We start from the raw sequence: 15,537 nt of genomic DNA, 5'->3' as shown, positions 1-15,537 counted from the left end.
CAGTGACTGCATATTTGATGCAGCCTCATAGTCTGTAGCCACTGTGTTGTTGGGAATATGTCACCAGAATCAGATGGGTTCAAGCTCCTTATTGCCTATCCCATGCTGGATAGCTAGGCAAGGTCACCCCTTATTCTGGAAACCTGAGGTCCCTGTCACAGCCCCAAAGTCACTATAGGATGAAAGGTGGCAACAGGTCAGTGGTTGGAAGAACATGGACTCCTATGGAGCCAGCGAAGGTCCCCTCCCATGCCACAGAGTCCATTCCCATTCTCATGATCTCATGACCCAGGACTTTGCCCCTGTCCAGCAGTGAGATCCCAGATGACTGCAGACCTGACAGCCAGTACTACTGCCTCCTTTCCTGACCTCTGAGCATCCCAGGAGGCCATGTTATGATGTCCTGGTGTCTCTGTGCTGCAGGCCATGCCACCATTATCAGCATGACTCTTATGGTCTCAAAGGTGGTTCACATCCAGCACTGGATTTGAAATCAGCATATATTCCATCCACCCCAGCCCTTCTATGACTCTTATCTTAGGCCCCAGGAGAACTGTCATGGGGAAGGCCCTCCAGGGACAATGCTCTTGGCATTGTCTACTCCCTTCAGACCAACAATGGTAGGAATGGGTGAATGGAATTCTTAAAAAATATCTCAGGGTCTGCATCCAGTGCACCAATGGCCCCAGTAACTCCTTCCCTATGACTGGGTGATCCTCTGTACCTCCTCACAAATCTTCCTCCTTCCTGCACCCTCATGCCAATACCACCAAAGGAGATTCTGCAGGGCACCCTGGCACTTCTACCAGTGGGCCATTCAGTAACAGTTCTGGATGTTTCTTTCCTGCCCCAGCAAGAGATAGCTGCCAACTCCAGAGTCTCCTGGATCTGTAATCCCACATCTTCAACTCCTGGGAATGCAAGAACCCATCCTGCTCCCTCCTGACCCAGTCTGCTGGGATCCATCCTTGCTCCCTGTGCCCTCCTAAGTAACCTGGGTGATGGAGGCTATCATCCAAGCACTGTCAAGGGCTGTGGTGAGAGTAAGAGGGTTTTGGAAGCATGTGATGGAACTCTGGTCCCACCTTAAGCAAGCTCCAGAAATTTTCCTGGCCTTCCCCCTGGTGACCCTGGAGCAATCTCCAGGTGACCAGGCACCTGCCAGGTCACTTTTGCTAGTGACAGCCTCAGTTCTGCTTATTTCTGTATTCTATCCCTGCCCACACCCCTGGTTCTGCTCAACCTCTCATCTTCCTGGCCACCCTCTCCTTTCCTGCCTCCACTGTCCCTAAGACTTGTCTGAGACTTGCATCCTCATTGGTGCAATCTCAGGCTTCCTCTAGGAACATCTCCTAGCTCTGGAGGTGCCCTTGGGGCATGCTCTGGGGACTCAGTCCTCTGTCTCTCCACAGACTTTCCCCATGACATCCTGGAAAGTGGGGGAGGCAAATGAAAGTGGGGAAGGAGGGAGGAAAGGATTTGCCCCACAACCGCAAGGCAGCGCTGTGCGTCTTTCTGCCACATTCTATTGTGCAGCATTCATGCTCCATCCCACATTGCCTGAGCTAATCCCTCTGCCCTGCCATTCTCTCATCTTTGTATTTTCTAGTTTTAAAAACTCCTGCAGCTGTGGAGTAGAGAAGAATAAGGAGAAGGCTGCCTACAAGGTGCTGCGAGAGGAGTACCAGAAGCTGGGGCCCTTCTCCTTTGCGGAGACCAATGTAATGATCTGCTTCCTCCTGCTCATCATCCTGTGGTTCTCCCGGGACCCAGGCTTCATGCCCGGATGGCTATCACTTGCCTGGGTGGAGGGTGAGACAAAGTAAGTTGTTCATTTGGCCAAAGCCCTTGACTTAGTACACCAGGACCAGAATGCTGCTATTCTTAGTCATAGGTGACAAGAGGAAGGTCCAGGGTTGGGCTCTTTGTTCTGGAATGTTTCGTTTTATGACTCATTTTATTCTGATTGATCTTCGTGATGAAAATGCAGATGCGTTTGTTTCTTCAGCACCCTCTCCTGCAATGAACTGAGCAGAAAATGCCTGCTCAGGTAGGGCGACCTAAGACTTTCCTGGGATAGGAGTAGGTCTCCTAGAGAAAAGGGGGTATACGTAGAGTCCCTCTTGGCTCTGACATAGTCAGCATGGAGGGAAGGTTGAGAAATTTCTAAGTCCTAGGAAAGGCAGGAGATGTGGGCAGAGAGGTGACTTCCTTCAACTGGATATTCCATTTTGGTCTGCTTGGGTTAATACCCAGAGACCCTGTTGTCACCCTGGTGAACCTGGAATTCTAAAGAACCTGGTGCAGAAAAAGTCCAACCATGGAGCAGTGCAGGCTGAGAGAGGGGAAGTAGGATGCTGAAGCTCACTCAAAATAGGTGACCAAGAATATGAACATCTTGGTTTCAGTCAGGACACAGTCTACTACACCATCTTGACCTTGGCTATGAGACCTTCAGTTTTCACACCCAGTTGAGCCTGTTTCTCTGTATAGGAGGATTTAGACATAGAACTGACTGAGTTAGAACATGTTTGTTGGTTGACTGTCACTGCAGCAGCCAAGTTGGGTTAAACACCTATGTACTGTTTCCCACCTAGGTACGCCTCTGATGCTACTGTAGCCATCTTTGTGGCCATCTTGCTTTTCATTGTGCCTTCAGAGAAGCCCAAGTTCAATTTCTGCAGCCAGACGGAGGAAGGTAAGACCTCTGTCCTGGCCTCCTAGTTCATCAGGATTGGGGCCCTAGAAACAAACAATTATCATAGGAGAGGCCCTGGGTCTAGTTGAGAGAAAAAAATCTCATTCTATCAGTCATGTTATAAAAGCTTAGGGAGATGCAGATTTTCAAGCCAATTATTATTTAGAGCAAAATCTTTTCTTTTTGTGTTTTTTAAGCATTTAAAATCTTATTTATATTACAACAGGGACAGAAAGTGATTTGAATTTCCCTTTATGCCATCTGTATTTTTTCTCTCTTCCTGTCTTTGTTAATATACATATAAGTTATATAGTTATAATAAAAACACACACAGTTTGAATCCTATTTCTTTGTTGTTTTTGATTTTTTAATTTTTTAATTTGTTCTAATTAGTTATACATGACAGTTTTGTTTTTATTTAGCTATTACATGATAAACATTTCCCACTATTATCACAGTCTTCAAATTCACTTTCTTTGATAACAGCATTCTAGCACACAGAGGGGCTGTGCCCATTCTCCACTTGGGTCACTTTGGATTTTTTATTATTATAAATTAATGTTTTCTTGTGCATAGTTTTTCCTTTGAGGGTGTTTTTTCTTCAGGATAAATTCCTAGCTGTGATATTGCTGAAATATCATAAATGTCTTGATAGCTTTTAAAATGTTTGACCAAATTGTTTTTCAAAAAGGTCATTCCATTTTAAAATGCCATCTGTAGCGCGTGGAATAGTCTTACCAAACCCTCACCAGCAATGGTTACAAGAATTATTGTAAATTTTAGCTAACTTACAGGTATGAGCTGGTATCTCATTATTCTTTTTAGCTTTATTCCCACTTGATTATGTCTCTTTTTTGTCTTCTAAAGCTGTTTGCGGTTGTGTGTGTGTTTTTGCTTTTTTTTCTCAGAAAGGAAAACTCCATTTTATCCCCCAGCCCTGCTGGATTGGAAGGTGACCCAAGAGAAGGTGCCATGGGGCATCGTGCTGCTCCTGGGGGGCGGATTTGCTCTGGCAAAAGGATGCGAGGTAACTTCATCAGCCATCCACTGCCTGGGACCCTCTGATTCTGCCAGGAGGGTGGCCAGAGGTGCCACATTCCTCCACTCCTCCACCCAAGGGCCCCTATATTTCTGCACATGCTTTAGGGCAAGACTCTGTCTTGTCATCTAAGAAAACTGCACCACAGACAGTTCCTGGGAGGGAGGATGCCCTCTTGAGTGACTACAGAAATGAGTGGATAAGTGACCTCAGTTGGGCAAGAGAGGCCAAGGACACTATCGGGCCCACTTTGGGGTCTGGGAATAACAATCTTAGGGAAATCTTTCCTTCAAGTCCTCATGAATATTTTCAGCATTTCCTTTGGTTCTTCTATTTGCTGACTCATTGACATGGTTTCATAATTTCAATTTTTTCTCTAACTAAGTATTTAGCAACATAGGAGAGAGGAACAGCTTATAGGGAAAATACCCCAAAGGTACCTTTCTCTACCTTCTTTCTTCCCACGTGGGGAAGAAATGAGACAGGGGGAGGGATGAGCTAGCTCAGTGCTACCATCCTTCCTTCCTTCCTTCCTTCCTTTTATCCATCCAGAAATGGAAGATAATAGATAGGCTTGGTCTGTCTTGTATTTTCATCTCTTCATTATCTAGGACAGAATCTGGTGCACAGTGAATGCACACACACACACACACACACACACACACACATATATATATATGTAGATATGTATATTTTCATATCAGACCAAACCCAGGGCCTCATGCCTGTTAGGCAAATGCTGTGCCACTAAGCTACATCCCCAGCCCAATATGTAGTTTTGAGTTGAGCAAATGTATCCATCTAGTCACCTTTCTACCATTTATCCACCTACCTGTTCATTTCTCCATCTATCATTTTTTTGTTCATCAAACATTCCCATTCTATGCCTCTAGTGTTAGGTTAGGCACAGGGATTATGGAGGAGATTGAAACATGGTCCTGTTTTTAACAATTCATAGCCGAGGCACAGGGTATATCTGGAAGGACATTTCAGGAGGAAGTGACTCACGAGCAAGGGAAAAGGCACAAGGTATCTGACTGAAAAGCAGATGAAGTTGATGAAGCTAGGAGAAGCCTCTGTTCTGGGGTCTTGAATTCAGAATAGCAGATGTGGATTTGACTCTGAAGGTAGTGGAGGGCTGCTGAAGAGAAGAGGTCAGGGCGTGACTTGGCCCCCCTATGTGCACTGGAGAAGACTCTTCCTGATGTTTGAAGTGAAGGCCTGGGGCAGGCAGGAGTTGGAGGAGGACAGGTAGATGCCCTGTAGTCCTCACCTAACTCAATCTGAGAATGCCATACTCCTAGGCCATTCTCTCCTTCACACCACCCCCCACTTTGGCCTCCACAACACTTCTTTCTCCTTATTTCCCTCTGACTTTGTTCCACTCAGCCTCCTTTGTTGACTTCTCCTGTGTTCTCCCTGAATTATGATTGTTCTCCAAGCTCTGTCCTTGGTCTCTGATCTGTTTAGTTTTCATTCTCTGCCTGGTCAATCTCTTTTCATTCCAAAGTTCTAAATGTATATCCTAAATCTACATCATCTGGCCCAAATCATTCTCCTGGGTTCTAAGAACTGTGGGAGACTGAAAGGAGAATGTACATGAGATGTTTTGGGTGATCTGGTGACAATGTGAAAGGAGGAAGGGGACAGAGACCCTCCTGTATGACTCCCAGACCTCCATGTTGGACAGCAGTGAATGGTGAGTCTGGAGAGAGAAGCAGAATCTGAGCTAAAAAGGAGGAGTTCAGGTTGGAGCATGTTGAGAATAGTGCTCACAGGATATCTGGGTACAAATATATTGAAGGAATATAAAAGTTTAAATGCAGGTAGTAGACCAACTGAAAAGAAAATAAAGATTCAGAAGACTATAGGACAAGGGTGAAGTTTAAAATGGCGGGGGTGGATGAGATCACTTATGGAATGTATGTGAGAGAATTGGAAGTAGAGAATGGGCTGAGCTCCCCCAACACCCCGGCCCTGGAAGAACTCTAAAGCCTGGAGCTCTGAAGTCACTGACCTCCTGGTGCTTCCCAGGCCTCAGGACTCTCCGAGTGGATGGGAAAGCAGATGGAGCCCTTGCAAACAGTGTCCCCGGCAGCCATCACCTTGATCTTATCCTTGCTTGTTGCTGTGTCCACTGAGTGTACAAGCAACGTGGCCACCACCACCCTATTCCTGCCCATCTTTGCCTCCATGGTAAGTAACCATGCCCATGGGGGATGGGAGCATGTCATTTCACAGGAAGCTGTTAACCCATGATCATGTTCAGGTGGTAAAATCAGCTACCAGAGTTTGACCAGGCTTGGAGACCTGGATCTGGCCCTGGCTGTGACATAGACTTGTGTGCCCTTGATGACCCTAGTCTGAAGCCCTCACTGTTTTCTGTTTCTTCTTTGTATCTCATCTGTTGATCGAAGCACCAAATATGGACTTTTTTCCCCCCTAGAGGGTGGGGCATTGAACCCAGGGCCTTGTGCATGCCAGGCAAGTGCTGTACATTGAGCTACATCCCCAGTTCTTTTTTTTTTTTTTTTTTTTTTGGGGGGGTTGGTGCTGGGGATCGAACCCAGGGCCTTGTGCTTACAAGGCAAGCACTCTACCGACTGAGCTATCTCCCCAGCGCCCCCCCCAGTTCTTTTTTATATTTTGAGACAGGGGCTCGCTAAGTTACTGAGGTTGACTTTGAACTTGCAATTGTCCTGTCTCAGCTTCCTGAGTAGCTGGAGTCACTGAATTTTACCACTGCACCCAGCATCAAACTTTACTTTATAAATCTAACTGGATTGTTTTTCAAGCTGGAGAGACAGGACTTGTGCCAAGGAGGAGGGGCCAGTGGTGTGGTTGCTGAGTATGTCATGCAGGTGTGCAGGAGGACTGCAGAGCACCCCTGGGAATACCGTTGACTGGGATCCCCCAGGGAGAGGACTTAGAGGAAGAAGGGCTTGGTGATGGGTAGGAGGGAGAGGACATTCTAGGAAGATGAAGCAGCCTCTGAAGGAGAGGGATGTCATGATTGAGGACTTCTGGCAGCTTTGCTCAGAGAGCTCAGGGATGAGGGATCCATGTGAGTTGAGTCAGAGAGGTGGTTGGTGGTGGAGGAGGAGCCTACTGAGTGTCAGCTAGAGCAGTTTGTTCCATGGGCAAGTGTGATTTTAAATTGGAATTGAGAAGAAGGCAGAAGTAATAGAAAAGTCAACTGTCATCATTTCTCACATTTCTTTTGCCCTTCATTGCAAAGCAGTACTGACCTCAGGGTGGTATGGGAAAAGCCATGCACTTGGAGCCAAAAGACCTGAGTACCCCAAACACATCACTTAAGACCTTTCCTCCCACAGTTGTGCTGGTTGTCTGTAAGAGGAGGACTATGAAAAGCCTCTGTAGACTGCAGAAAGAGCGAGTGAGATGCTGTAGTTATTCTGGAGCCAGGACACAGACTCACAAAAGGCCCGAACAGACCATTGAAGTTGGTAAATTTCCATCCAGCTGTCTGGGCATCCATGTGCATAAAAAGCAAACCTAAGTGTTTTTTTCCCTTCCATTCCAAGTGAAGATGAAAGTGTTAAAAATAGCAAGGTAGCCGTCTCTTCTTCCCCTAAGGAGGCTGCCAAACATGCCAAGAAGGAAGAGGTAGAGAAGGAGGAGGATGATGTGGTGCAGGGCCTTTTGCTGCTGGGCATGTAGTGGGGGTGCCTTCTCTCCCCAAGAAAGTTCTTGGCTTTGTCATCTCCAGCCCTTACTGTGAGCACCAATGACCCCAGCCAGACAAATGCAGGCCTTAACCAAAGAGGGTGGCTGGGCCCTTTGGAAACAAGCTTGTCTAGAACCAGAAACCCTGAATAAAATTTCCCAGAGCTACCTCCAAGGCCCCTTATGCTCCTGCCTTGGTGGGAAAGGGAAAGGTGTCGGTCATCCAGCTGCATTGCTGAGGAATGAAGGCTACAGACACCATGTTGTACCCAAAGCCAGGGACATGAAGATGTGAAGGGGACCAGGACACAGCCTGGCTCTATCTGGGACCTCTCAGCAATTCTCAAAGGGTACAGCCTATTCAGAGGGCTGTTTATCAAGGGGAACTGTAACCTTAACCCTGCTCATAGTCTTTGGCTACACCATTTCCCATCTGGGACTAGGTCCTAGGAAAATAATCAGAGTTGCCTATAAGTACATTATTATAACAATATGTGGCACAGAATTATTTGTTATAAAATATAACCATAATAATAGGGGGATTTTGAAATAAATGACCACATGTTTGTATAATGTAATACTATCAAGCCAGTAACAATCATAGTTTTGAAGAGTATTTAATAAACTGGGAACATGATTATGGTATGATTGTTTCAAGTTGAAATGTAATGCATGGCTAAAAATTACATAACAATATAGAAAAGTATACAGACTCTAATCTTCTAGACTCTTCCCTGGAGATAAGGTGTCTTAATTTCTTAGGCATCTTTCTGAATATATTACACATATGTATGTGCACACACATACAAACATACAGGCACTCTTTTCATCTTTTTGGGGCTGGTGGGGGTACCAGGGATCGAACCCAGGGGTGCTTAACCACTGAGTCACATCTCCAGTCCTTAAAAAGTTTTTTTTTTTTTTTTTCTTTAAAGACAGGATCTCACTAAGTTGCCTAGGGCCTCACTAAGTTGCTAAGGCTGGCTTTGAACTTGAGATTTTCTTGCCTCAGCCTCCCAAATCACTGGGATAAAAGCTGTGCACCACCACACCCGGTATACACACTCTTTTCAAAGAAATGGGATTGTTCTATGGACATGTTATATATATTGATTTTTTTTTATTCTTGTAACTCTAACCATAGGTCTTTGAGATCTTTTCATGTTAGCACATAAAACCATCTTTACATCTGCATGTTATTCCATCTTTTGTATATATTATGTTTTATTTAATCATCTTGCTATTGATGGCCATTGAGTCTGTTTCCTATGTTTTGCTGTTACAGTGTTGCAGTGAACATCATTGCCTATGTGTTTACCCTCATGTGCATGTATATCTGCATGATAAAGATTCATTTTAACAGATACTACAATTATATCGTTCATTCTTCATCAGATACCTAATGAGTGCCTACTCCTGTGCTTTTAGAGTTGCTGAATTTTAAAATGTAAAATGAAAAGAGTGAATAGCAAATTCCAGATACAAAATGATTGCAACTGTGTACAAAAACACATATATCCATAGATGAGGAGACCTGGTCCCTTCCTTGTATGTTCTTTCAGTCTGTGATAGGACATAAAGAGATGTACACATGATATTGAGATTCCAGGGGTCCAGCATGGTCTCTGGCACTTAGTAGAGGTCAAAGACGCGAATAGTGAATGAATTGTGGTGTTTCAGATAGGCCTCCCTGGGGAGGTAATCTCTTAGTTCAACCTTCAGCGTTCAATAGTGTCATTGGCCAGAGAAGTGGCAAAAATCAGAGCAACCAGCAAGAAAAATGCATGGAAGTTGGAACTGACCTGGTGCCTGCAGGGAATGCTTTTTAGAATTAGGACCCAGGAGCTTTTATGTTCTGTACCGTGAGCTTCTGTACTGTGTTTCTCCCCAGTCTCGTTCCATCGGCCTCCACCCGCTGTACGTCATGCTCCCCTGCACCCTGAGTGCGTCCTTTGCCTTCATGTTGCCTGTGGCCACTCCGCCTAATGCCATCGTGTTTGCCTATGGACACCTCAAGGTTTCTGACATGGTAACACAGCTGCTTTTGTTTACTCCTACGATGCTATTGGTATAGGATGCCCCATTTAGGAATAGTGTGTGAGTTTCAAAAGGATGTTACCTGATTTGGAAATACCACAGACTGTCCCAATCTATAGTCATTATTGGTACTTATAATACAACTTTTCTGTTTTGAAATGATCTCAAACTTCATAGACTGTTCTGTCCCCAAGTTGGGTTGTAGAATCTTCCACTGGGAGAAGTCTGTGTAGGTACCAATGGGCCCCGGCTGAGCACTTGGAAGAGCTAGGGGACCTACATGGCCAAGGATGGACTTCACAGGCTAGCAAGATCCCTGAGGAAATTTGGGGAGGTGCAAGGCTTAGATTGGGGGAAAAGCTTATGATAGATACTTGTTGAAGCATCTGAAGAGTTAGAAGCAGCAAGGGAATGAGAGACTACTGACTGGAAGCAAATGCAGTCACAGGAAGAACTCTTATGGCCTCTGATGGGAGAAGGGCAGCTTTGCACAACTCTGGGTCAGGAATGAGGCAAGTGGGTAAACCAAGGAAACTGGAAGCAAACGGCCCTATCTGGGACCGGTCAGTTGTTAGTTACTGCAGAGACTTTGTTGGGTATCTCTGGAACTTCATGGAGCATTTTCACAAAGAAGTTAGATCCCTGAAACCATGGATTGCAGACCTGATTCTAGTCCCCAGTAAAAAGTCTACAACAGGACATTCGAACAAGGGTAGATGAGCATTAGGAAATAACACAGAGATAGCATCAGAAAGGGCTAGAGGAGGGTCACAGGAGAAGCCAGCACATCCTTGTGGGACAGTTAAGGCACTGGGGTGACCACTGGATCTAGAGTCACACCCCAGGCTCTTCCACACTTTCCCTTAGTGGCTATTGCTTCATAGCACTGCCCTGAGGCCATTTTCCAGTGCCAACATGGACATAGAGAATGCATCTGTCCTGCCTCCCTCCCAAAGATACTGTAAGCACTAATGATAGTGGACTTGATGTTGCTTGGTCTGGTAGGGCAGGTGGGTAGGGGAGGATTCCAGAACATGGTGCAGGGACATCGAGGCCCAGCAAAGCAATCCTTCATCCACCTCTCCAAGAGGACTGGCTCCCAGTGTCTCATTCTCCCTGTCCTGACCACAGGATGACCTGAAAGGGCTGACTCTGACCTTGTTTTTATTTTCTTCCAGATGAAAACAGGACTAATGATGAACTTGATTGGAATCTTGTGTGTGTTTTTGGCAGTCAACACCTGGGGACGGGCCATATTTGACTTGGATCATTTCCCTGACTGGGCTAATGTGACACATATGAAGACTTAGGAGCCACCAGACCAAGCCCACACAACCCCTTCCCTTCTAAGGACTGCAAAGCTTCTGGCATGCCTTGCGCAGAACTTTGGGGCTTGTACCCCAAAGTGACCCAGTGATGCCCACACCCCTCCAAGACCCAGCCAACAGCCCATTTTTTCCTCCAGACCCGGATTCAGAGATGGTGATGGGTGACTGGAGGGTAGACTCTGAAGTGAGGGGAGCCCCTCCACAGGTTCAGGGCTCATGTTTCCAGGGCCTTGTCATCATCTCTGAGATGGGTAGCCTGGAGAGGAACTGGGATGCAAGCTTCTATATCATATGCCCTCTAGTGGCCACCAGGCAGACCCTACACTGGGTTCTGGTTCTCACCTGCTGAGTCCCAGTGGGGACACATGGGGATTGATCTCCAAGATGGGAGCTAAGAAAATAACCTACCAGTGCCTGCACCTCTTTTGGCTGCCTCATATCATCTCTGTCACTCTGAAGGGCACCACCCAACTAGGACAGAGTGGTCTTGGGTGGCCTCCCACAGCTGGAGGGAGAGTGAGAGCCAGCGCCTCCTGGGGACTTTCAGACTCCTGTCTGGCACCACCACCAAAGGATGAGCAATTTGGGAGGTGCCAACTTCGGGATGATGCCTGCTTCCCTTCCTGTAGCTCACTCCTGGCCAACCCCCCGCTTCCTTACCTTGTTCCATTTTAACTAACCTCTTGGACCCCAGCTTTCTAATAAGCCTCCTTCAACTCCTGGGTCCCTTTGTTGTCTGGGCCTGCAGCTGCTTAAATCACCTTGTAGGGGCCCCAGGGTCCCCCCTTTTCTCCAAGGCGGGTCAGTTTGGCTCTTCTGGGAAATACTTTTCCTGCCACCCCACACAGCTGGGATCACACTCCAAGTATGAGCAGCGTTGACTCTTTGGGGACTACAGTGGGGTCTCTAGGTCATCACTCAACTGCAGACCCAGAGTGGACACGGCAGTTAATTTCCAATAGCTGCATCAGCTCAGAGTTAGTCATGCTGAAGTCTGAGGTCCTCTGGAAAGCCTTGCTTTGTTGACTGGTCATTGCAGCCATGCTTGACAGCAACAGAGCACCATTGAAAATGAGAAGTGCTTGGTGGTCCCTGAGAACATGCTCCTGCCCTTGAGTGAATCTCCCCGAAGTTATTGGGCAATGACTCCAGATTGGCCATGGGAGCCCTCAAAAGCCCATGTGAAAGAGGGAGACAGGAGAGGCAACCACACTCTTGTTCTTCAATTCCATTTTCTTTTCTTCTTGTATTGCCCTGGGAGAGGTGCAGTGGCAGATAGAGGTCCCTGGATGGCATTTTCCAGAGCAGGGAAAAGTATAAAAACCTAAGGCAACCCCATCAAAAGACCAAATGTGTGTCTAGTACCTTGGGAGGGATGATTCCAGACCACACTGTCAAGGTCTTGCCCTCGTTAAATGCTCTGTCTCCCATGGAAAGTTCCACTGTGCTGACTAGTCTCTGGTTTTCTGCTGCATGGTGGGGGTTGGGCAGGTGAATGAATGGATAGTTTCTTCCTGTCTCCGGTACCTGGTGAGTCCACAAGTTATCTTAGTTGATCTTTGCAGCAACCCTGTGAGACATACAGTTGTTATTTTTGTTTGTCACTGAAGAAAACCAAGGCTCAGAAAGGCCAAAGTGATATGTCTTAAGTCACACATCAAGTAAGTGGCAGTTACAGTTACAGCAAAGATCTTCCGACTACATGTCCACAGTTCATTCCTCTAGTCATTAAATGCTTTGACTTTCTAGGTCTTGTAGGGAAAGGTGAATAACCAAGAGCAAGTCTACCTTAACCCTCTGCTTGTCCAGGAAAGATAACCAACCATGAGTCCATTTTTATTGCCTCTTCTGAGATGGGCTCAGGACAGCACTAAATTAGACAGAGCAGGTCCTTGCCCTAAGACATCAAGTATTTGACTGGGAAGAGTGTTGTAGAAATAGCTACCTCCCTTGCTACCAACACGCATACACCCCAAAGTCAAACTGATGGCTTCCCTCTTATCTACCCATCTCACTGCTTCCCCCACCATCACTGTTGACTGGCCTGGCTCACAAGACTAAGGACTTTAACTCTCACTGGGATTAGAGCCAGTACTATGGCTGACCCAGAGCAGGCTATGATGAATATGATATGGGGCTGGGGGTATAGCTCAGTTGGTAGAGTGCTTGCCTTGCATGCACTTGCATGCATGATTGATCCATGTGGTCATTGATCCGTGTGATCAATGGGCACACAGTTGATGGTCAGTGAAGAAAGTCCAAGGTGGTTGCTAAAAGATGGGTGATTGCCATATAAGAAAGGACTCCTCTACCAGACACCACTGACTGAGGGCTGACAAGGAAGCGGGTGGAGGGCTTAGGAGAGCAGAACCCACAGCTGAGGAGGTTGAGCAAAGGCTATTTCTAAACAATGTCATTTGCAATCAATAGGAGTTACACATTTATGACCTGTGCTATTGAGGAATGCTTTTGACTTCAAATAAGAGAAAACCTGTGTATAGCAGCTGAAACATAGGGTCATTTAATGTTTACTTAACAGAAGTCTGGAGGGAGATGATCCGGCAGCTTACTGAGGCCAATAAGGACTTGGGCTCCATAGTTCACTCTGTCATCTTCAGGCAGTCACACTTTCACCCTCAGGCTGGACTCTCAGACTGTATATGCATCTATAGTCCCTCAAGGTAGGAGGAGAGAGGTGTGAGTGAGGCCTGATGGTGCCAGAGTGCACTTTACCCTTTTATTAGGAAAATAAAACCTTCCTTAGAAGCTCCATGCAGACTCCTCATTGCACCTTATTGACTTGAACCAGGTCATATACACATTCGTTGAGCAATCATTGACAAAGGAGGATTGAAATACTGTAAGACTGATTAAGACTTCTTTCTTGCTATTGGGGAATTGGCCTATACGTCCCGAAATCAAGGGATTTCCATTCACTAAAAAAAAAAAAACAAAGAAGGGGAGATGGGAGAAGCTGTTGGGTAGGTGCCTGGTGTTACTGCTCCAGATTGTTTGAGTGGCTCCCATTTTGTGGAATTCAGTAGAAACATGGCTGCTAGGTAGCAAGAGAGTCTGTGACTGCCTGGTCAAGGGCCTTAGTAAAGCCTTTGCTTCCGAAAGTTCAGTCTTCCTCTGAAGGGCCCGTTAGACTTGGAGGCTAGCTCAGTCCTAACATCTGACAATGAACAAGCCTTTCTTCTCTCTGGGACTCTGTTCCACCCAGAAGGGGACAGACTACAGGCTCTTTAAGCGCCTTTGCCCAGAGTCATAGATCTCCTCATCCCAGCTGGCTTCCCTCTGCTTGTGCCAGATGCAGTCCTCCACCTACCACACCCATTTCCCACCCATTTCAGCTCACAGTCTATTCCATGGGCCTGCTCCCTGCTCCCATCTGGGGCTCAGCCATTTTCCATAGGCCACCTCAGGCCTTTTCACCATCCATATTTTGCCTGAGATATTTTGTAAAGAACTTCTACCCTAAATAATTGAGTTCTCTCTTCTTGGTGTCTTAATCAGACACCTGGGCCCAGGGTTAACAAAAGGGTTAACTGAGCACCTAATTTTGACTGGAATTACAGTTTTGTTTGTTTTTGCTGGGGTTCATGTCTCCACAAGGATGTCAAGCCCATAGGCTCCTCACCCTCTGATACCTGAATTAGGAACATCAGACCACATGTGTTTATCCTGAGCCAAGAGCTTCTTTGGCCAATAAGGACTTGGGCTCCATAGTTCACTCTGTCATCTTCAGGCAGTCACACTTTCACCCTCAGGCTGGACTCTCAGACTGTATATGCATCTATAGTCCCTCAAGGCAGGAGGAGAGAGGTGTGAGTGAGGCCTGATGGTGCCAGAGTGCACTTTACCCTTTTATTAGGAAAATAAAACCTTCCTTAGAAGCTCCATGCAGACTCCTCATTGCACCTTATTGACTTGAACCAGGTCATATACACATTTGTTGAGCAGGGCCAGTGAGTGGGGCATCTGCCCAGTGCAGGTGATGTCTCTTCTCCTCTCCCAGCATCTCTTGCACATTCTAGAGAGGTTTTGGCTCCAAACTCCAAGCAGGACATCAACTCACTGCCACAGTCCTTAACTGAATAAGAATAAGAATATCCTTGGTAAGTCCCTTGATGGCAGATTCTTATTTGTGGGAATAAAGGCCAAATCCTGCAATGCATTCCTATTTTATATATAACTATAATGCACTAATGAGTAAATACATAGAAGGAAGACCAATATAGTAGAGGAAAAAGATTAGGGAGAGGGCAGAGGGGAGGGAAAGAGGAAGCACTGGGGATTGAAATGGAGTAAATTCTGTGTATTTATGAATATGTCAAAATGAACCTATTACATATAACTATACTGCATTTAAAAATAAGCCAAATACCTGGCTCTTCCAAGCTTAGGGCAGAATCCCTTCTTCCAGGTAGACTTTCCCATAGTCCTATGGCCTCTTAAAGGCCTCATCTTCCAATCTACCAGAAAAGTTTCTGATCTCTTCACATTAAAAAAAAGTTTCACCCAGGTGAATTGCACATCCTGGGATGAGCTTTGATGTTGTGCACCCAGAAGGTAGCCATTGAGGTTGAAATCTGAAATTTTCCATTTATTTAATTTGGACTCTTGAGCAGGACTCTGGCACTCACTCCCTGCCCCAAGAGCATCTTCCCTTCCACATGCTTCTCTGATCTGTTTGTCCAGATGCCCACTGCCTCCATGGACACAGGCTGCCCCCTACATCCGGCTTT

At 46.2% G+C, this 15,537-nt stretch overlaps 1 protein-coding gene across 3 annotated transcripts in view; it reads left to right on the top strand.

Annotated features, from left to right (window-relative positions):
- Slc13a5 (solute carrier family 13 member 5) overlaps window positions 1-15,062 on the top strand; it is a 29,742-nt gene extending 14,680 nt beyond the window's left edge. For 2 of the 3 annotated variants that reach the window (XM_047547643.1, XM_047547642.1), the window contains 6 exons: window positions 1,610-1,822; window positions 2,598-2,698; window positions 3,607-3,725; window positions 5,772-5,933; window positions 9,316-9,453; window positions 10,640-13,754. In XM_047547643.1, the coding sequence (XP_047403599.1) occupies window positions 1,610-1,822; window positions 2,598-2,698; window positions 3,607-3,725; window positions 5,772-5,933; window positions 9,316-9,453; window positions 10,640-10,771 (865 nt within the window). In that variant the 3' untranslated portion in view covers window positions 10,772-13,754. Of the gene's footprint in view, window positions 1-1,609; window positions 1,823-2,597; window positions 2,699-3,606; window positions 3,726-5,771; window positions 5,934-9,315; window positions 9,454-10,639; window positions 13,755-14,728 lie in introns of those variants that run through there. The other variant, XR_007107957.1, reaches the window with a different exon arrangement.
- The last annotated feature ends 475 nt before the right edge of the window (window positions 15,063-15,537 follow it).

This window comes from Sciurus carolinensis, chromosome 3 (assembly GCF_902686445.1).
Source record: "Sciurus carolinensis chromosome 3, mSciCar1.2, whole genome shotgun sequence".
NCBI classification, from domain to species: Eukaryota; Metazoa; Chordata; class Mammalia; order Rodentia; family Sciuridae; genus Sciurus; species Sciurus carolinensis.
Note: the sequence above shows the minus strand (reverse complement) of the source record. Positions and strands in the feature narration are given on the sequence as shown.